We start from the raw sequence: 23,698 nt of genomic DNA, 5'->3' as shown, positions 1-23,698 counted from the left end.
TTCTTCCTCCTTCCCTGTTATTGGGATGTTTTTTTGATTTATTTATTTTATTGTCCATAGGGTTTTTTACCAGCGCATCCTGTGTACAGTATAGGGCAGCGTCAGATGTAGCGGTGTGTGTATGAATAAGTTGCATAATTTTATCCAAAGACGAATCCATCCAAGTCTCCCAAAAAAACAACAAAAAGGAAATGCCAACAACCGGGGTTCCAAAAATTATCGCTGGACTAATACATTGGTCCTGTGTAGTGAAAAATGTGTTAAACCAGGCATTTCTTACGTGACACGAAAATTGTAAGGAATATTTGCATCGTTTCGGATTGGACGTGTCCCCCGACTTTCCAGGATATACTGCTACACTCGTGAATGTCACACCCCGCAACCTCATAGAGGATATCTTGAGGTTAGGGAGGGAAAACTCAAGGAGCTGGAAAAGCCGTGGAAAGCAAATCCGACGCGTAACCTAAACGTGTAGGTATTGACCAGAGTGCCACTCGAAAGCAACACCTCACGTTCGTACCGCTGTATATTGAGGTGGCTTTAATGATTGAGAATCTCTGAATCTCTTTAACTGCCTGGCACAAGAGATTTCTATCTCTACTTTTTCTTCAGCCTTTGCCCCGTTAGAAACGCCGTCTGCTCTTTTTGATAGTTTTCGTCATTTGTTCGGTCATAGACCTGATCTCGATGGAGTCAAAAAACTCTCAAATCATGATTCGGCTTGCTTTTTGGTCGTTTCTTGTCGACTACGATGTTCGGACCAATCTTCGCAAATGAGTTTTCCTTCCATTACTTCGGAAAGAAGAGATAATTTTGGAAATTACCTTATTATTATCCGGTGTTCCACTATTTTCAGAAATTATCCTGGAAAGTTTTGATCACGGGTTGAAAGTCGGTCAATAGAAATTATCAAAGTCTACTCAGGGGGTTTCTAAAATCTCAGCACACGAAAACCAGAAACTATTTATGATGGTATCAAACTCATTCGATGTTTCGACACAAAATTAAATCTAAATTAACCAAGCTCAATTTAAATTTATTTTCTGCAACCATTCGGTTGGGTAAAAGCAACCTACACGCTGGCATTCCCAATTCCAAATCCTATTTGAATCAGTTGAAAGTCTTTGCTTACAGGATCCCCAAATATCGCCTCATTAGGACATTTAACACTTTCCCTCCCAAAATACACTACATGCGAGTTCAATTTATGTCCGCAGGGAGGTTTTAAAGATAATTGGCTTGCCTAGGCATCGTGCCTAATTAAAGAGAATTACAAAGTTAAGCACATGACACGTTCGAACGTTCCTGTTTAAATTAAATGCTTTAAAGGCTGTTAGACGGCAGTCATGAATTTCAAATGACATAATTGTCTAAACGTTCTTGACAACTACGGCTGATTCCAGAGTAGAATCGATTAAGCGTTATATTGTTCCCTGGGCAGGGATTCATTAAAAATTTCTCATAACCGTGCACGTACATATATGAACGCAGCTTATGTACTCCACTGCATTCACTGCAAATTTAGGTTAAGTGGCCACTGGAACACATACTCACAGACGACTGCAGTGCACAGTGCATTCAAGCCACACGAGCTCAATTCGAATACACGAGTAAATTCTTTGAAAACGTAGTTTTCTGAATTTTCGTAATTTCATTTGCGGTTGATTTTTTATTTTGACTCCAGCTTCCCTTCCCAATCTGCTGAGAGTCATTGATGAAAGTAACCCTGCATTGCAAAGCGCATCCTTACATTTGTTCTGCAATTTCTCATTAGCACCTCCGGCGCGGAATAACATACAACAAGAATCGCAAGGTCCTGGAAGAAAGTTTGATTTCGCTAGGAGGACGAAACTTCGTAGAACTGAGCTACGAGCCTTGAAAGACTTTAATTTGCACTTGATGTGATTATTTGCTATGCATCGTATAAGATATGCTTCTTATGCCGAATGGAGTCCGGATTTTAGATATCATGTTTCCAAGTTTCAGAAAAACAAACTAACGAGCAACTCTAGTGCTACAAGGAATTGGTTAAAGAGCAAATCTAAAGTGCTCCGAGTGCTATGAAACGAAATTTGATCACTTGCAAATTTGTGCAGGATATGCAGTCCATGGTCGTCCTTCAAATTGGGAATGAAATTAAATGTTTATGAAAACTGATTGTATTTCACCTGCTGGAAGTATCGAACAGGGGTTGTTTTATTTACGGTAGAGATTCGAAAATTTTAAACAAAGCCCCCGGCTCTGAGGAAAATCGTCAACGATTGTGTATGGATTTTTGAAAAACGTGAATAAATCCTTGATGTCAACATAAGCAAGTCCTGGGATTTTCAGTTCAAATAACACCACCTATCCCATATGTTAAGTACCAAGAATACTCCCTCCAGGTTAGAAATTTAACGAGTTAATGAAACTGGAAACTATACTTGTTCTCGACGCACCGTTGGCAAGTAGTAGAAAATCATATTCTCTGGAAGAAAGTTGGCAATACTACGGTCCAGTAATCAGAGGATCTCTTATCAAAGTTAGGATGCTTCCGTTAATGGGGAAACCACATTAGTCATATTTCGAGCAACTTTTGAGAAATTTTTGGAAAATTTTAAACCGAAACTAGAGTTTTCCAACTGCAGGACTTGTAGAGACTCCAGTTTTATCTGAAACTCAAAATCAAAATTATGAACTTATTTCCTAAGAATATTGAGCTGAACTGCAATTCACAGCAATGTCGTCCGTCTGCCGCACTCTGAGTGTTGGCCGACTATGAAGGACAATGTACGGCGTCTTGAGGTAATGGGGACGAAGATGTTGCATTGCACTGGTGTCGTGACACCAAATGAAATGAGAATATCCGCGATCGATATGGGTTTGCACCGATCGTGGAAAAACAGCGAGAGAGGCGTTGTCGATGGTGTGATCACGTAATTCACGCTAACGAGAATTCAATAACTAGTATTGGTCAGAACAATGGTGGCTTGATACGCTGGATGGGGATTTAAAGCTCTTGAGATTACATCCTGATCAGGCATTTGATAAAATAAAATATCGAAACCGATCACCACGAGCCGACCCCGCTTGTCAATTGAAGGCTGAACAAAAAGAAAAAGATGTGAAGAGCGGCGAGTGCACGACAGCTCCGTGTCACATAGCTAAAAATTCCATTACCCTCTATTTTCTAGAAAGCGATATAAATAAATCATTTGGTGGAAAGCCCTGTATTGATAATAGTCAACCTCATACGCTTCACACTCTGAGTTTAATATTATTAGCAAATGCCAAGAATTTAACCAACATCAAATATAAACAAGTCGGGAAACCGGAAGCTAGACGCTTCAGGTATGAAAGGTATTGTGTATTTCTTTTATAAAGAGATTTGAGTGTGCATCTGTCCCATTAGCATGTAGCACGTAAAATATGCATATATTATGTGAAAATAGCCACTTTCAAGTGATATTGACATTCATAGTCTTGAATTTGCAGAGGAGCGACAGTTTTGACCTAGTATAACTTTATTAGTAATAGTGCGATTTCCACTAAATTTGGCAGAATCATGCTCATGAATCATACTGTAGCCTACATTGCTGCAAAATTTTGTGATTCTAGGGTGAACTTAAGGTGGGTTTTCCTGTCACTTATTAAAAATTATAGTAATATACTATTATTAACTTTATTTGAACAGGTATCGCTATGGAGGGTATTTGGTAGCCTAGGCACCATATAGTAGCAGCCCCCTGATTTTTTTCAGATTTTTCGGTTTGGTAGTTCCTGAGAATGGGTTCGTTAAAAAAATGACCACTTTCAACCCCCCGCACTCCCCACCTTTTCAACAAAAGTCAAAACTAAGACCGGCTTCGAAAAGTGCTAACCGAGACCTTTAATTTCATACCCCAGATGACTATATTTGATGAAAAAAAAATTTACACCCTCCTTTTGCATGTATAGTGACCCCCCCCCCCCTTAAATTTGTCGTAAAAGGATGTAACTCACTATATGCATGAGCGTTCACAGTTCCCACCTTTCTACCAAATTTGGTGTCAATCGCTATAACCGTCTCCGAGAAAAACGCATGTGGCGGACAGACAGACAGACAGACGGACGGACGGACAGACAGACAGACAGACAGCAAACCGATTTTAATAAATTTGTGTAAACACAAAACCTTAAAAAGGGCTAGGAAGAATTAGATTCTTCTTGAATGGAATTTTAATATTTCACTCGAATGTCAATTATTCTCGTTAATTATGACGTCAGCATCTTATTTGTATGCCTTAGGATACTGTTAATTAGCACGAAATTGATAAGTTTGAACTTCTATAACTTTGACACTAATAGTTGGATTTTCATGGGACTCGGCATGTGTATGCACGAGACTGTCCTCTATGTCGGTGCAAAATTTAGTACACCTAGGATGAACTTAAGTTTTTTAACCAATTTCTAAAAGTTGATAATATACTATTAGTAAATTTATTAGAGCAGATACCGGAACGGGACATCTCTCGGAGATTAGATTTCGCCTAAGCGTTTTACACAAAACCTTAAAAAGGGCTGCAGATAAATAGATTCTTCATAACTGCGACTTTAATATTTCACGCAAATGTTAATTATTCCCGTTAATTATGACGTCAGCATCTTATTTGCATGGCTTTCGAAGCAGTAAATTAGCGCGAAATTGCTAAGTTTGAACTGCTATAACTTTGGCGTTAATGGCCAGATTTCCACAAAATTTAGCACGTATATAGGAAATATTGTCCCCTATGCTGATGCCTAGGATGAATTTAAGGGGGGTTTTTCAGTAAATTTCTAAAAAGTAGTAATATACTATTAGTAAGTTTATTTGAGCAAATATCGGAATGGGACATACTTCAAGGCCTAGATTTCATCTAAGCGCACCACCCTGATTTTTTTCAGATTTTTAGGTTGGGTAGTTTCCGAAAATGAGTCCTGTCTCACTTTAAGTGCGTACATTTTGACTCCTTACTCACGCACTTTGCAATTCACACCAAAACTAATGTCAGTTTCGGAAAGTAAAAGTTTCGGAAGACCTTCCATTCGATACCCTACACGACTATACCCGGTGAAAAACATTTTTGAATCCCCTCTTTGCATGTATGAGGAGCGCCCCTTTAAACTCCACCTAAATTTATGCCACTCACTGTATGCGTGGGATTTCATAGTCCTCATCTGTCCATCAAATTTCGTTCGGATCGGTTTGGCCATTTTGGAGAAAAATGTGTGTGACAAACAGACAGACAGACATTGAATCGATTTTAATACGGTTTTGTTTTACACAAGACCCTAAAAAACGTCATTTCGAGAAAAATACATTTGAAAAAAAAATGATTGAACAATCCCCTTATGGATATGAAGACATTTATCACTCTCAATTATGAATAGAAGCAGTTACAATGCATATAACTGCACTCGTACAAGAGACTTACACTAAGTATTTACGAATACATTATTTACATAATTCTACAGAATTTGGTAAGGACGTAAAGCAGCTACCTCCTCGGCGGTGGGCCCTGAGCCTGTACCCGATAACCCCTCTGTTCAACGCCTATAAAATCTAAAGAACCACCAAAGAACCAGCTAACAATTTATTTAAAAAATCGATTCTGAAAACCCCCTAATGTGGTTTGTGGTATGACGAGAGCATGTAATACACCCGCAGACACAAGAACGACTCGAACCATGGGAAACTGAGTTCCAATATTTCTTGACTTCAATCCACAGGAGCTCGAAATTTGGTTTGAAATAGTGGAGTCAAGCAATATTTCCAAGTCATAGCAGTGCTACCACCACACAGTGTCACCGAAGTCCGCGACATAATTTTAGAGTCAGTGACAAATACCTTATATAGCCGCTTACTTGAACAACCAATAAAACGGTTGAGTGCTAAACGGTGGCTCATAGAGAGCATTTTCATGGGTGACGGGAAACCCTCTCAATTCCTCCGCCGCCTGCAATGTCTTGGCGATACCAAAGTTCCTGAGCCGCTTATGCATAGTCTATGGGTAAGACGCCTACCATCTCCACTCCAACCGATTATGACGACGAATGGTCATCAATCCATCACAAACCACAGCCGACGTAGCTGACAAGGTCTACGCGCATTTCTTTCGACACTATGCCTCGCAGACACCTACACCTACAAACACCATCACCTTCGTCAGTAAAAGCATATTTAACGCAGGTAGTTGAGCAATGTTAAGCCAACTCGCGGAGCTGCGAGCAAAGATACGCGCAATTAAACAGCAGATTCACTCTATGAATCTATCTAGACGGAAATCTCAACGTACAAAGCGCAATTTCAAAAATCTTCGCTTCAAGGATATATGTTGGTATCAAAGCCATCAAAAGCACGAAATCATGCAAATGGATTTCGGAGAATGCGCATGGTACCCTTTTATTCACTTCACAACGCCTATGTATGTCCAACTGAAATAAAAACGCGGTTGTCTATAAGCACAGGTGCCGATATAAGCATTATATCGCAAGGATATAAAAAGAGACGTCCCAAGACAGCCAGGCGAAGCCAACAGCATCGGCAAACTCCCCAACGATCACTTGACGTCAATATCCCAGCAACCGATTAAATGAAGCTCATCTGAAAACGAATCCACAAATAGCGCCACTGTCTTCAGTTGGCTTATCAACAAGAAACTTCTCATGTAATCGAAAGATACCCAATCTCGAACCCACATCAGAAAACCACCATGACAATACACGCTCCCGAGAGAGACATGTCAAAAAACTGCTGAACTCCTATTCAACAACCTGCAATGGCAAACTCAACGAAATCTACCGAACAAGCCAGATTTGCTGATTGTTATCAGGCGGGCCTTTGATAATTTCGTACACCACCCACAGTTCAACAATAACAATACCACAAACCTTCAGCTGTCGTCATGGCGCGGCCAACTGAATTATCGTAATTTCCTTGCACTCAATCACTAGCAAGGGAGTGCTCTGGCGGTGCTTACTTGGTATTAGGACTTTTAATTACCTTTCTCTTCTACCGAAATGATCTACTCTCTGAAAGTTGGCAAATTACGACAGGGTTAAGTAGAGCAGTCACTCGGTAGAAGAGACAGTCTACTTACAGCTCTCACTTTGTGAGCATTACAACGAGAAACAGGATCGATATTGGACTTAAATAAACACATCCCATATTCGTCATTCAACTTGAGCTATCAACTTCACCTGGCAATTCCTAAACCCCCCCTAAGGGGGACTGCGACCAAGCCTTCTGTGAAACGTTTTGGACGGGATCAAAATACGTATGCAGGTGTCTTTTCTCATTATAATCGGCCAACACTCAGAACCATTGAGGACGACAGGACGGACGACATTGCGGTAAATATTAAATTTGAGACGTTTGTTGATACGTCGGTCAGAAAGAACACCAGTTGTGAAACGCCACTTCATCCAGGTTACACTAATGCGTGAAGCAATCTTATAACGCAGTTCTCCATTGGCTGATAGCGTTGACACGAGATGTTTAAATCGCTCTGTTCTGGGCAGGTCTGTACCGCTGACAGTGATTGTCCCCGTTTCATGGGGATCGGTTGTCAAAAATTCAATTATAGTCAGATTCAATCTGAGACCGTGTTGCATGAGGCGATCATTTCATTTTTGGGAAAGTTGCTCTAGATCATTTTTGCTATTAAGCGCTTGGAAAACATCGACTGCATAAAGCAGTGTATAGGGCGCTGGACGTTGAATGTCCCGTGTGACGGTGTCCATAACAATAATAAAGAGGACTGGTGAAAGAACGCTTCTTTGATGAACACCAACAGACACGAAGCGGTTTTGATACACCGCCACACTTCGAACTTTACTTTTCAGATCGTGGTAGAGCAATTGAACACAGCGCACAAGCTCTTCTGACACTAAGTATTGTCGTAGAACATACCAGATAAGTTCGTGTGACACCCGGTCACTAGCTTTCTCTAGATCCAGAAATGCAATGTAAAGAAGGCGATGCTTCTCACGTTGTTTTTCCATGAGTAACCCTAATTAGTTCCATAGTTCTTGATAAATCCGGCTTGATTCACAGTTATTTCAACGATTTCGCGAATACGGTTGTCAAGAATGCGTTCAAAAATCTTCATGGTATGGGAAAGTAACCGCATCGGACGGTAATTTGAACATTCTGCTGGACTACCTTTCTTTTTCCATATTAACACTATGGTACTTTCTTGCCAGTCACTGAGCCAGAGTGTTGGTGCCCACCTCTTCGCTTTCCAGAGCTCAGATACGATGTCGCCAGGTCCTGTGGCTTTCCCCAATTTCATTCGCTTTATTGTCTCTCAACTTCAGTTGCGCTGACAGTGAGTCCTTGAGTGTCTTACGTGTGCACCTGTCGTGGAGACTTAATCCCACGATCTTCTTAAGACACGGATTGATTTTGTGACCACAATCAGCCCCGCTGTGATAAGCAACAACGGTACCAGTCTATACCAAGTGCATGGTTTAGCATTCATACTGGTGGATGCAATACCTACCTGAATCTCTACCGAACTAAGGAGTACGGTACCAGTGTTGAAACGCAACACCACGCCGAGGCCCGAAGGTCTCTTCTCGCTTGAACATTACCAACAACCCCCATGAAACTCCCACTAGGGGGCCAACCGCAACCAACCGAGCTGCACTCACATACAACGGGAGTTCACCCGAAGTATGACAGTTCAGAGGCTATCCCGGTTCCCATTGTACCGGTATACCCCTGGTAAGGTTTCGTGACCAATTGCGACTCCAGATGAGTTCCTGTGCAGACTCGGGTCTGATCGCCCTGATTAGGCCTTCGGAGCAATCACGGCCGGCAAGCCAAAGTGAGTACGGCGTCTCTCGGTGCCAACACTATACATTTTCTCCTCAGCCAGTTGGATTTGGTTCAGCCGACAAGGTTGCTGCCCCGTCTTCCTCACTGCCATCTCTGCCACCAGTTGCGCTAACAGGTGGAACTGCTCCAAACAGCGGCAATGATTATGGAAGTAGAGGATGAGCGAATTCTTCAGTTAAAATCTGCGCGAAGTATTCTCGTCGTCTATTCATTGCGGTTTGACGGTCGGTAAGCATGTTGTCATTAACGAAACAGAAGTGTTCGATATCCTGTGTGCGTTCGTTTTGCTTTTGGCAAGTTGATTCAAATCTCTCTCGCCACCCCGAGTGTCCAGCTTACCGTAAAGATTTTTGTAATGGTCCGAGCGTTTTATCGTCGAGAACGTTGTGATAGAGACGTTTCTTTTCGCTGGCCTTCATTTCAACATAGTCATTCCGAAGCCATCTGGGTTGATGTACCGCCTAAGTGGGTTGAGAACCCCGAAGGTAGCAGAGGCCCCTATATAGATCGTGTCTTTCATTTGGTTCCACGATTCTTCCATATTCATAATGGTTGGTAATCGCGTAAGTGAAATCATTCCTTCTTTCTTCTCACGAAATCGCCACCATTTAATGCGCGGCGGCCAGTGCGTTCCACACGCTATGTTATCGGTGGCTTAATTTGCAGGACGGCAATTAACGGCTAATGTTGAGGTGCGATGGTCTCTTAGGGAACGGCTTTGCAATCGGTGACGGTGGTGAAATGTCGGCGTCATGGGTGTTCGCAAAATCGGATGCGTGAACGCCGCACACATACATCCAGTGCCAGGGGAATACACCTAATTGCTTCTTAACATGCCTAGTGATCTTACACTTTTGGCATGCGTTGCACTCTGTGGCTCAAGAGTTCACGTGCTTATTCAGGAACGGCCTGAAATATTTGCTGCAGACTAGCGGGTTCGTTGCCCGAATGTCAGGGTACGCAAGATCGTGCATCGAGCTAAACACTTTCTTATGGATAGCGGGAAGTATATATAGCCCAGGTCCATTTAGGACGATCGCGCAGTAGGTAGAGGAAAGTGAGCCGAAAATGGGAAACTCTTTCAACTTGTATTTGGAGTCCGAGTTTAGGCTCTGAAGAACTGCGTGACCCTTCTGAGCCACACCGATTCCCGACTGCAGCTGGAATGTTGGTCTTGGAGATCCGAGAGAAAGTATCAGCGTCTAGGCTGTCTTTGCCGGACACATGTAGAATGCCTTGATGGCTGGATGACTGATGTAGGCTAAGTGCCAAAATTGTTGAGGGTACGCTTTATCGGTCTTGCACCTTAAGGCAAAAGTTAGAGGCCTATGGTCTGTGACACGGTAAGTGGCTTACCTTCAAGAGAACAACGAAAGTACTTGATGTTCTGATACACGGCTCTTAATTCCCGATCATAAGCACTATAATTCCGTTGAGCGGAATTAAATTGCTTTGAGAAGAAACTTAACAGTCGATAGTTTTGGTTCACCAACTGGTAAAGAACTTTCTAAGGTCTTTCACCGCCTTTGGCATTGGAAAGTTCACGATCGCTTGCAGTTTGTTTGGATCGGGTTGTGTGCTACCAGTGGTGGTGGAATAGCCTAGAAATTTCACTAGCTGCTGAAAAAAACCGCATTTTTCAACGTTAAGAATTAGGGTATTGTGAACGGAGTTGTACCAAATGTTTGGACTCGGTGGAAGATGCGACGAGAATGTAATCCAAGTAGACAAAACAGCAGAGTAGCATAGAGTAGATGAATTTCTGGGAGGTTTGTGTGACATTTCACAGGCCAAAAGTCATCCGTGTGCACTGGAAGAGTAGGAAAGCTGTCCAAATTGCCGTTTTTGAAATATCTACTGTAGCTACAGATATTTGATGGTAAGCCTTGGCGAGATAGAGGGTCGATAAAACATGACAGTTTGCCAAATAAAGTGCAAAGTATTGAATGAGTGGGATCGTCTGAGTATTCAGGCGTCTATAATCCCCACAACTACACCATTCGCCATTGTACTTACAGATGGCCAACTGTTATCCCCAAGGCAGTTCGTTTGGTTCACAGCAGGGAAATAAATGGTGAATGCTGCTGCAGAAGCCAGGATGCTGTTCATCGAGCCGGTTGTGCAGCACTTGTCGCTGGACGCGCTATTGGACAAGCAAGTCAAAGCAGTCATCTTGACCAGAAAGAGTATCCCGACCCTGCGTCCCTTGTCGTTTGGTGAGTTGACTAAATAGTGAAAACCAGCGATTAAATGCCTTGGCTAAATGCTCCACTCGAAGATGAACTGCTTCGAACAAATCGGAGCAGCAGCTGACAGGACCGCAGCTGGATTCTAAAGGTACGACCACACGAACTCAGTGAATTGCTTTGTTTTAGACAATTTTGACTTGCACCCACTTGTTGGAATGTCAAAACATACAGTTGTTTGCAGTTTGCAGCCACAATATAGACATGCCCCGTCGCAGCAGTTGTGCTGAATGTAGTGTCGCGTCGCGGTGATCATAGGAATGATCCCTGTTGTCCTTTTTGCATAGGAACGTAAAGCTGCAGCCGGAAGAGCGAGGGTTGTCTGTGAAGGACTTACCCACTTACCGAGTAACAACTTTGTTTGGCAAAATGAGCCAAGAGGCAGATGGTCTGCGCGGCTTGTAGGCAATTTAAATCTGTGACTGAACCGAAAGAATGGTAAAATTGATTATTTCCTTACCCAACTTCTAAGCGAGCATGGCAGATTTGAGGCTTATCTGCACCAGATCGGCAGGGCATGATCTCCTGATTGTGTTTTCTACGCTGAAATGGCGAACAACGCCGAACATACCTCTTGGGGTAGGTTTCGTTAACAACTTTTTGCAGACACAGTGGAACTCTCTCCAGACAATATTGTCAGAGAGATGGTGAGGAGAGCTTGCAGGTTTGGGTTCTTCTCGTTCCAAAGAAGATTGAGGTCGGCCAGCGGGCAAGAATTTCCTTGAACTAACAATTCCATTCCTCCTGATCTGAAAGCTTCCTCAGCCGGGAGAGCAGCTAGTCCTGCCTGTCCAAAGTAATGTGTCAGACGGTTCCCAGTTTGCTCTCTAATGATGGGGAAGTGTTTAGTTGGTAATCCGACCGAGCGCTTTTCAGGAGTCGGGCACTCTGTGATTTAACGCTTACAAAACTCTAAAAAACATGTTTGTTGGCATAAGTGTAGTTTAATGTGGAAACCGCCCCTAACTGAAGAGTTCGCTCTGTCCAATATGGGTCTCACCGAAGTTACCAGCTTGCCCCCACCTTCCGGCGAAAGCTCCTCTTGTGCTTGATTTCTCTAGATATTGCCACATTTGGCAGTGTAGCAACGCCGATGTCCTTATTCCCAAGATGCTGTGCCTTCTTTTGTAGTACCTTCCGCTGTCGCTGGCTGGGAGCCTTCTCAAGTTCACGGTGCATGAATTCATTTCTACATGCCGGTATTGGACCAGTTGCTTGAAGTGCACTTCCCAGGCAGCATCCAAAATCTAATCTCGGGGCCAACAGCTGCATACAGCCCTCAACCGAGAGACTGGAATCTGGCATGGAAAGTAGTATCACTGGAGCGAGTTAATTGAGCATTTAACTCGTTCCATAGATACAAGTCTGCAGGTTCGGATGGCATCATCCCTGCGCTAGTAATAGAGGGAATGGATGCCCTGGGTCTACACATTCGGAATATATATCGTGCATGCCTAGCACACGCTTATATTCCAATTAAATGGAGGGATGTGAAGGTGTTATTCATTCCCAAACCAGGAAAACCCGCCTACACAGACGCAAAAAGCTTTCGACCGATCAGCCTAACGTCCTTTCTGCTAAAAGGACTAGAGACTAGTAGATGGGTTTATAAGGGATACATACATTCCTAAGTGGCCACTTCACCATAGGCAACACGCCTACCAGAAAGACAAATCTACGGAGACGGCACTCCATGAACTTACGGCAAAAATTGAAAAGGTGATGACCGAAGAAGAATACGCCTTAGGCGCATTCATGGACATCGAAGGTGCCTTCAATTATGCCTTATTCGCGGCAATTTGTGATGCGGCAAGACAGCATGGAATCGAACCGCTGCTAATCAGTTGGATCCTTCACATGCTAGAGTGGAGAAAAATCCATATAACGGTCGGTCAGAAGTCTATTGAAGCAGGATGTCTCAGGGGCTGCCCACAGGGAGGGGTTCTCTCTCTTCTGTTACGGCTCTTGGTAATGGATACCCTGCTGTGGCACCTGGAGGACAAAAAATTCTTCACGCAAGCATTTGCGGACGACCTAGCCGGAATAATTACCGCTAAGTTTGCGGACATAGTATGTGACCACTTGAATGCAACTCGGCATGAAATCCACAGCTGGTGCCTCCGCAATGGAAGACTGGACTAGTCATGTTCACTAGAAACGTCAAGTGGGACAGCCATACGCTACCCACCTTGGCAGGGGCGGAAATCCAGCTGGCACAAACAGTCAAGTACTTCGGAGTACATTTCGACTCCAAGTTAACGTGGAAGCATCATATCCAGGAACAATATCAGAAATCCTGCAGATTGCTCTGGTACTGTAAGAATGCGGTAAGTAAGACCTGGGGACTTTCACCCAAACGGATATACTGGATGTATACATACATAATAAAACCCATTTTCATGTATGCATGCATCGTTTGGTGGCCAACACTGAACTTTGCTAACAGCAGGAAGCTGCTAACGCAGATACAGAGACTTGGTTGCCTAAGTATTACTGGAGCAATGAGTACTACGCCGACTGCGGCACTTGAAGCTATCCTAAATTTACCCCCCATTCATATAGGCTCGATAGCATTGGGCGCGGAAAGGCGGCCAATCACACGGTCATGCGTCTATCTGAAAATTCCTTGGAAAACATCCGGTAGCCCTGATGCCGACCGATCATATGGTTTCCATATTCGTCTTTGAAAAGACATACACTGTCGTAATCACCGAAAGAGAAAAATGGTCGACAAGTGGCCATGAGTCTTTTCAGATCACAGACCTAATAATCTTCACCGACGGGTCAGTCATGAAAGATGGATCGGACACAAGGGTGTTCTCGGAGAATCCGATTATAGAACTGGCCCGACCCCTCGGAAAAATGACGATCATATTCCAGGCGGAGATGTATGCCATTTCATTGGCAACAGAAGAATGTCTGCGACAAAAATGGAGGAGTCGTACCATTCGAATCTGTTCCAACAGTCGGGCAGAATTATCAGCACTAAACGACAACGACATATCAAGCCAGTTGGTGTGGAGTTGTCATCGAGCGCCGTTGAAACTTAGCCGACTGAACGAAACATTCCTGATATGGGTGCCGGGGCACTCAAACATTGCTGGTAATGAGGAGACTGGCAGACTGGCTCACCGAGGGTCTGCATCCACAATAGTGGGGCCAAAACCAGCTCTTGGAATCCGACCATCTACTGCCAAGTCTACTCTGAAAGGTGAAATTGCAAGGATTCACGCAACCGAGTGGTGAAATTTGGACTCTTGCCGGCAAGCGAAAATCCTTGTGAAAGAGCCTAGGGCCACTAGAGCTGCATTTTTGTTGTCCCTTAAGAAGTAGGGTTTTTGACGGGACACTGCTCCTTAAACTACCATATGGAAAAGATTGGGGTAGTGGTTTCGGCTATGTGCAGCCAATGTGAGGAGGAGGAGGAGATAGCCCTGCACTTTCTATGCAGCTGCCGACGACGACGAAGACACCTTGGCAAGGTTTTCTTCAATGAAGAATCTGCACACGCTCTGCCTCTGGAGAATGTTCTCAGATTCGCTAAAGCCTGCGAACACCGTAGGCGGGAAGCCATTGAATAGGCAATTTACGGGGATAGTATAATGGGCCTAACAATGGCCTGAGTGCTCGGAGCTGCGGCCCCCCTAGTAAACTAAACTAACTAACTAAATCGGACCAGTTGCGCTCACTTCTCCAGGTTCACTTTCTTCCGCTTTTTCCGGGTAGAGACGAAAGAAAAGGTTCTGACAGGAAAGGGTAGCCTGTATTCCCCTATCCTTTCAGGCTAAAGTTTCTTTCGGTACAGCCGTCTTTTCCCGTTTTCTGTCGGAAGCAGGCAAAACCGTCACTTACATTAAGGTGTCCAGTTCCTCTCATTATGGTTATTGTTGTTCTCTATTTTCTGACTGAGAAATGGTCAAAAACTCTGACCAAAGAATAATACTTGAAGGACCAAAGCCCTTAAATAAATGGAAGAGATTGAAGACTTTCATGGGCTCAAAGCTTTTCCCATTAAATTAAAATAATTGCGTTCCGCATACACACATATGTTAATTAAATGAATAATTGGCTCCTTGAGCTCTTCTCGACATCACTTTTCCTGTCCAAGAACACTTTTGTTATAATTTTCAATTTGGAAATTGCATTCTCAGTGGTGGTGGCTAAAGCCTGCTACGAGCTTTGATTCTGGACGGATTCATACAACGTGCAGATGCCTTCCACTGAAAAGCATAAAATGTGCCATTATCAAGATAGTCCATTATCTTTCCCATATGTACACACATGTGTATTTGCTCTACAGTTACCACTCCAAAATTACTCGCATCAAGCATTACAGCTGCAATCTAACCGCTGCATGTAGGTCAGTATTTTCCGCATAAGTACCAATTTCCTTTGGACCAGATTCGTTTCGATGCACGCTGCGCCATCTCTCAGAAAATCTTCCAGTGCCTTGGGTATAGATTGGTTTGGGTCCAAGGGATAGTTGATTTAGATTCCACTTTTCCACATCAAATACTCAATCCAAACTGAACTTACTTTGAGAGATTCCCTGAAGCAACCAAGGAAAGCGCGAACAAGGATGTCAGATATTTATGTTGAAAGTCCGCAAACATACTTTCAGTTGCACACATGAGTCCCATATTTCAATGGGACTATGTTCACTGGGAAATGAGTGACGGTTTTTGGGCGAGGATACGCACATGCACACAACCTGGAACTGTTTTCCCGTCCCGTGTAGTCAACATTAAACATAATTTGGACAAATTTCGACGATAAATTACAATTAAGTGAGAGGCGGCGTGGCCTTTCCTTTGAAAGGTTCATTTTCACCCCTTTCTCGGCTCACAAGTAAGGGAAATTGTAAACACTCAAAAACGCGAACACATTAAAAACGAACCTGGGGTGATTTTTTTCAAAATGATATCAAGGACAACGAAAAAAGAATGGAAAATTCAGGGTTGGGTTTAAAGGGCCCTAAATCGTCCAAAATATAAAACGATTTGAGGAAGCCTTAATTGGTTCATTTGACTAAAATCCAAGCATCTAAAGTTGGCTGAAGCAATGGTTAGACGCGAAACTGTGGTTCGCAAATGATTAAATCTTTCGACATGGTTGTACATGTAATTAAGATACTGCAAGACTCCCTAATAATTACGTCTAAAGCGGATTTAATCGAATTAACTTTTTCCTCCACTTCCAAATTCCTCTATGCTAAGGTGGGTTAGTTTTTTCAAATTGAATTTATAAATTCAACCGATACAATGGTGAAACGATGCCTCATCATCCGCACATTTATCGCACACTCTTTCCCTCCGTTGCAGTAACCCTCGGAACAATAAATTCGACTTCACGACCATTCGTTATGTTTGCTACCCGGATACTAGGTACCTCCTAATTACACATCATCCAACGCTGAACAGAATGCAATAAATAATTTGAAATTGACAGAGACCCCTTCAATAATTACACTCTCTTTTGTTGGTTTGTTTACAGTCTGCAGAGGACCGGAGCCAGCGGATGGATACGAACCCACTGAATACGTTTCTGATTAATTAATTCATCCTGGGAAGCGCGCCGCTCGCGATACTCAAACATGTCAAGCCATTCAGGAACAATAGGACGAAAGCGTGATTTATATTTCGGCGATCAAATTCGCAGGCAAAGATCGGCTGAATGGCATAACAGGCATGGATACAGCAGCAGCGAGGAGGAGTACCAGAACCAGAAACAACAGACGATAGGCGCTTTCGATACACAGTTGCTAGCCTCGTTGCTTATTCAGAGCCAACAATTAGCTGGTGAGTAGAATGGAGAACTATTGCGGAAATACCTCGGCTTAGGACGCTAATTGGTTCCATGAAAACCCGTCCTAAGTCGAAAATGACATTAGTCGGACTATAATAAATATATAGGACATATATGGGGTAAGAGGGAGCGGTATTTTCGGTTAATTGATCCGATTTCTGAGTCATCTAAATTAATATTGCCCTCATATGAAGTACATATTACGGTAGAAATGAGAATAAGAAAGAAGTTGTTACAAGATAGCCGTACACATATATAATGTAATGGGTCCTCTCACAATAATTCGCTTTTTAAAATCAAATGCCAAATCCAACTTCCAATTTCCTGCAGTTCATCTCGATGCCCCTATGTAGCTATATAGCTATCGTTTCTAAATTTTTACCTGAAACCACTCGACAGTAAAATCTCTCCAAACTGTACATCCTACATAGTAATCATATAATTATATCCATTTAAAAACACAAATCATTATTAGCCTTCTTTTCTAATAGTTAAATCACAGTGCTATGTATATGACCATAGTGACGTGCAATTAAATGCATTTTACCTAAGAGTCCAATGTAACCAATGGAAAGATTTCTTTTTATCTGAATTGATGAAGCTGCAAATGAGCGCACCAATATTTGCAGGCAGCAAAAACCAAAGAACAACCCCAGATCTACAGTCTACCTTCATTCAGATCGTTCAGGCGGCGCGAGATCTCGGGCTGCATATTAATGAAGGCAAGACGAAGTACATGGTGACAACTTCGCATCGAATCACACTGGCCAAATGAAAGCAATAGGATAGGAGAATACAACTTTTGAGACCGTTGACAATTTCTCATATCTGGGGTCGAAAATCACAACCGATAACAACTATAACAATGAAATCCGAGCACGGTTATTGGCTGCCAACGAAGCCTATTCCAGCTGACAAAGACTGTTTTGCTCGAATCGTCTCACCAAAGGATCAAAGCTCTTACTGTACAAGACAATGATCTTGCCAGTCCTTATATATTGCTCGGACACCTGGGCCCTTAGCAAGAAAAATTGTCAACTCTTGGCCGGGTTCGAGAGAAGAATCCTCTGAAGAATTTTTGGCTCCCTACATGAGGATGGACGATTTCGTAGCCTACATAACGACGAAATTTATGAGCGACACTACGACCGTCTGGTTGTGGAGAAAATCGGGCGCAACAGGTTGCGGTGGGCGGGTCACTTTACCAATATGGATGAGAATGGTCCAGCCCGGAAAGTCGATAAAGACAATATCAGACAGCTTTTAGAAATACCAAATTGATGGACTTTGGCGCGTAACCGGGATGTTTGGAGTTCTTTACTAAGGCAATCCTAGACCGGATGCCGGTTGTTGCGCCGTTGATGATGATGAAAGACCAATTGAAGTTGTTGTAATGTGCTTTGAGATTGGTTCAAAAAGGTGACATCGAGACGTGGTCAATTTCGGTTGACTCCCTGATTGGAAAACAAACATAAAATTTTACAGCTTTGCAGGTGCTGATGATCCTGTTCAGGACATTGGTACGCTCATAAGATTTAGGCAACCAGAATGGTCGTCAAATTATAGCCTAACTACTGCGCAAGGAATTCTATGTCTAGATTTAATACCGTCGAACTACTCTGGGTACCTGGTCACTGTATCCAGCAATTGGAATATCAGAAGCACCAGTAGCATCATAAACTGGGAACAAAGTTCCCATAATAATAGGTTGCAAAGTCTAAATGCTGCTAGACACACCAAAGTTTTCCTGCCAAAACCTTAATATGCAGACCACAAAGTTTATCCTGTCGAAGAGCAGCAAGACTTGCAGACGTACTGTAAGTATTCTGACAGGTCATAATGCACTAGCTAGGCATATGTTCAGAAAAAGAATTCAGAATAGGAATTATCCAAGATGATACGAGTGCATCCTGTAATGAGGAAGCGGAATCCACGGAACATTTTCTATGATAATGTGCGCCTATCATCATCAGATCTTTGGTGCTGATGTGCTCCAGTTGCAACGGGTAGCATCACATTTACTGACGAAAATTTTCCGATTCATACGCGAATCCGAAATATTCCGTTAGATGGAGGAGTCGAGTACAATGGATCACCAATCCACCATAAAAACACACTCTGCTCCACCATAAACACACACACACACACCCTGTGATAGTCCTTGCACAGATCTTCCAATGTCATCAGCAAAAACTGCTAACGTGCACGATTCGCGGACGTAATTCCGTCTCTACATACTAAACCACCCCCGTCTATCCTTCAATCGCTCACCCCGCTCTACTTTCTGTATGGCTGTAAGCTCGCCTTTTCCTTTTCGCTATATGGCCATATTAGAATAACACTAATTCCTGACATTTGTTTTCCCATGCGATTCACCAGAAGATGCACTCTCGGAAAGTTGGTTTTCCACGCCGCGAAGCGACTGCCATAAAATATTGCATGCTCTGCGTCTTCTTCCTCGCCTCGGTAGGTTCGGCATGCTGGCGAGTCGCCATGCCCAAACCTGGGTAGATATTTGCGGTACCCACCGTGACCAACTGCGTTAACTCGTAACTACAGGCTCCTTGGCAACAATTGACTCACATACGGATGATCGGAAGCGGCTTATGCTTCCATCGACCTTTTGTTGAGCTATCCCATCGGGTCTACCATCTGACCATTGATGATGCCTTTTCCTCGCTCTTAATCAACTGCGCAGGGTCTTGGGTTGCCCTTCTCTTAATGTATCTTCGTGACATTTCTTCAGCCAAGATGTCTACCGGCCACAAGCCGACTATAACTAATGCCGCGTCGTCTGATATCACTCGATAGCCACAAATCACTCTCAGAGTACATAAACTGTACGAGCGTAATAGTTTTCTCCACATTTCCTTAGTCGTCAATACTGCAGCCCATACAGGAGCGGCATCAATTAAGACTGGGCTAATGACTCGAGATGGCAACACTCTACTGACGTATATGGGTCCGCCAATATGTGCAATATGTGATTTTGGAAATACTCTACATGCACTTTTGAGTCTATTATTGAGCATCACACCTAAGTATTGTAACGCCTCCATGCTTCTTATTGTCGGGCTTCCAACTCGAATTTTGGAGTATTCCAGGGTCTAGCCGCTTCTCAATACGGCTTCTACTTTCTTATTTGGGAGCACTAGTCCAGCAGTTTCCAGCCAACTCTCGATTTTCCAGATCGCTTCACTGGCTGTTGCCTCAATGTGATGCAATGTGATTTGCAACTGCAACCACAGCAATATCGTCACTACTACTTTTACCCCTTCCAGCAAATGCAGGCGGGAGACTCCATCAGACTTGATGTTAGACATGAGTGGACCCAGTACTGACCCCTGCGGACTCCAGCTGAGACACGGTAGTAATTTTTGCCTTTCCAGCTCTCGTGCTTTAGCTCACTGTCTGCAAAGTAGTTAAACACTATATTTCTCAGGTAGCGTGGAGTGTTCATTCGGATGAGGAACGTTTTAATGGCAGACCAGTTTACTGAATTGAAAGCATTCTTCACGTCTAACGTAACCACTGCTTAGTATTCCTTTTACCCCCATCGCCATCTCTCACCTTTCTTTATTGCATCGACGGTGGAGCGACCTTTCCTGAATCCAAACAGCATATCGGAAGAAGCCCTTTCTTCCCATCGGCGATATGACGACGAATCACCAGCTCGTTTGCTACCTTTTTGGCAACAAAACCAAATACTGCTCTTTCTTTTTCTATGGAATATCCCTTCGTAGAAGAATTTTTGTATTGTTCGTGTAAACATATCTGGTCTCACGTGGAAGGCTGCTTTCACTGCTTTATTGGAAATAACATCAGGTCCCGGTGCTCTCTTATCCTTTATTTTGTTGCATACCTGGATCTTCATCTACATCTGGATCTACATCTTCAATGGTACGCGATATGGTCTCTAAACCAGCTGCACCGATTGCTTTGACGACTGTGTTCGATGTTTGGGGAAGCAGTATCTTCACTATCGATGCCAGCATTACCGGACAAGTTACTTGCGGTGATTTCTTCCCCACTTTATTTTAGACATCACCATCTTATATGTTGTGCCTCAGGAGTTTACATTAGCTTCGTTGCAAAGGTTTTTAAAGCTTTTGTTTTTGCTTTGTTTGATGGCTTTCTGCAAATCATGTCTCAATTGTTTGAATATGGAGAGCAGCCCTGGAAATTCAAACTTCTTCTCGAACGTTGGACGCTTCTTCCTATAATAACTCCACCAGTAGCATGGTGAGCTTCTTCTGCTGAGAACTCTTCTCGGCATTGCAGCATCGCACGCGTTGGCAACACATTCAATTAGTTGTTTGGTTAACTTTTCTGCTGATCCTTGGTTCATACTGGCGGAGTTCCTTCCATTTTGGACCTCTTTGCGCCATTCCGTGCTCTTTGATTTCAAACACTACCGTCTGATGATCATTATTCGCTAACCAACTACCTCATCTTAGGCAGAAGCGAAAAAGCTGGCGAAAGCAATGTCAATGATCGAACCCATACCAGCATACCAGATAGTGCGAACGTGTTGAAAGGAATTTGCTTGTGCTGTAATTGAACATACCAAATACGGTGAAATAAGGTATGTAAGTATAAGTGACCATTGTGAAAAACTCAATTACTCCTATAGTGCCCCGTTTTGATGCCAAAAAACTCCCACAAAGACCGTAACTGCTTCAAGCAGGGCGAACGGAGTTGGCGCCCGAAGGAATGCCGTCCGTTGGCTCGCTCATTCCTCTCTATGTTCCTATTATCTGGAGATCAGAGGAGGGTAACTTTGGGGTACCACCCAGGGTAACCCTGAAGTTCTCTGCAGGATCTACAATAACAATAGGAGGAATCTTGACATTCACCTGTTTCCTCTAAGGTACCTGAGTTTGTTTATGTTTCGGAGACATTGTGGTCTGCTGCTTGCTGCCGAGTGTCCTTTTCCGCGGCGTCGATGCCAAGCAGTTGGTCTACTGTAATGATATTAATTGGGTAGGATGATCAGAGCGATTATAATAAGTGGCACGAAGTTGACCGTGAAGATCCGCCCGCAAAGATTGAAGCTCCATTAAAGTGCTCGGTCGACACGTTCTTGCACGCCCCTGTGCTAGCCAGGCTCGAGAATATGGGGCGAGGGAATCCTTTGAGTGCTTTGATCCCTCATGCTTCATTACTACAAAATTAACGTGTCTATCCCGATGCGTGGGTTCGCACTGGATTCCAAAATATACAATACAGGGGAATTCGCGATGGACTAACAAATAACGACCAGAAAGCGAGCTAAAATTGAAAAATAAAAACGTAAAATAAAAAAAAAATCACTCAGTTAGTGAAGAACTGGAAAGAAGATAGCGAAGAGGGACAGGACTCAACAAAATGCCGCATCATCTGGAAACCCTCTGCGTAAAATTAGGGCGGGCACGAATGGTACAACGCGAAATGAAAGGTGCAGAAGCGAAGAAAGGCTGCACCCCGGACTTAACTTATTAAGCCGAGTCATGGAAGTCGTCAGCGAAATCCGTTATAGGTAAAGAATGAAGATACCGAAGCAGAAGTGTCTTCCATTAGGAAAACGAAAAGTGGTGGAGTCCTGATCGAATTATGCTCAAGGCAACAAGCGAGGGCACGTTCATGGGAGAGGAAGCTTTTGTTTCCAGTCTAGAACTCACGTGCTCTCTGGAAATCAGAAATCTTGACCGCCTCACAGAAAAGAACGAACTGGAACTATGTGCGAATGTCCGGATTGAAATCATCTTTGCGAACTGTCGAGGACAAAAACTTACTGTGGTGAAGCAATACGTGAGGAAACTTCTCAAGGTTACTGGCGCACGTCTACAACCTGGGAGGGCATCACTCCGCCGATGCGGCCAAGTAGAACTTAGAGCGAATACATGCAACGAAAAGGAGAATTTCGTTGCGAAACTGTGTCCAATCTTCGGAGTAGAACTGGAAAAAACTAGGATCTGGTTAAGATGATCCGGATCCTGCATATCATGTGCAATATGCACAGACACACCGTCATGGCGCCCGGACATATCAACAACCGCTGTCATTTGGATTCGGGTTGGTACCCACCTCGGGATTCTTGTTCAAGGGTAAGGGGATAGCTAGGATCCTGTTCGGGAAAGACTTCAATGCTGGGACATTTAAACGGAGATTCCTCACCCTGAATCCATGGGGAAACGAATTCTCGAAATGACGGCGAGGATAGGACTCGTTGTTGTAAACACCGGCTCCAGCTGTGGAGCAGGTGGGGCCACGTTAAGGAGCACTCCAGGGGTGGTGGCTCTACAACTGCCGCGATTGTAAATTCAGTTATAATAATAATCGTTGGCGCAACAATCCATATTGGATCAGGGCCTTGAAGTGTGTTAGAGCACTTCATTCAAGACCGTAACGGTACACTACAGTTACTGTAGGAGACAATGTGGTCAGCATTGCGCTCGCCCGGGATTATTACCCTGATTTGACTCAAGTACTCATTCACAGCTGAGTCGACTGGTATCCGACGTCAAATCACGATACAAATTCCACTGCCACCAGTGAGATTTGAACCGCGACCTTCCGTACGATAGCCTTGTGCTCTAACCACTCAGCTATCCGGATTCTATTCAGTTATGAATCTGATAAATACAGCCTGCGAAGCTTCTATGCCCAGGAGGGCATCGAGATGTGGCCTACTTTCTACCTATTGATAGAATGCGGAAATTACCGGACTCCGAAACAAACCCTACCGCTCGACGCAACGTTTAAACGACCAGGAGGCGGCATGTACTCAATTACAGAGCCAAAATGGAACTCTGCAGCACAATAAACA

General features: G+C 43.5%; 1 protein-coding gene across 2 annotated transcripts in view; it reads left to right on the top strand.

Moving 5' to 3' along the window:
- LOC119656739 (teneurin-a) overlaps nt 1-23,698 on the top strand; it is a 769,843-nt gene that overhangs the window by 257,779 nt on the left and 488,366 nt on the right. For both annotated transcript variants that reach the window (XM_038063287.1, XM_038063286.1), the window contains exon 3: nt 16,579-16,883. In XM_038063287.1, the coding sequence (XP_037919215.1) occupies nt 16,679-16,883 (205 nt within the window). In that variant the 5' untranslated portion in view covers nt 16,579-16,678. The remainder of the gene's footprint in view (nt 1-16,578; nt 16,884-23,698) is intronic.

This window comes from Hermetia illucens, chromosome 5 (assembly GCF_905115235.1).
Source record: "Hermetia illucens chromosome 5, iHerIll2.2.curated.20191125, whole genome shotgun sequence".
In the NCBI taxonomy this organism is placed as follows: domain Eukaryota; kingdom Metazoa; phylum Arthropoda; class Insecta; order Diptera; family Stratiomyidae; genus Hermetia; species Hermetia illucens.
This window is presented reverse-complemented; position numbering and strand designations above follow the sequence as displayed.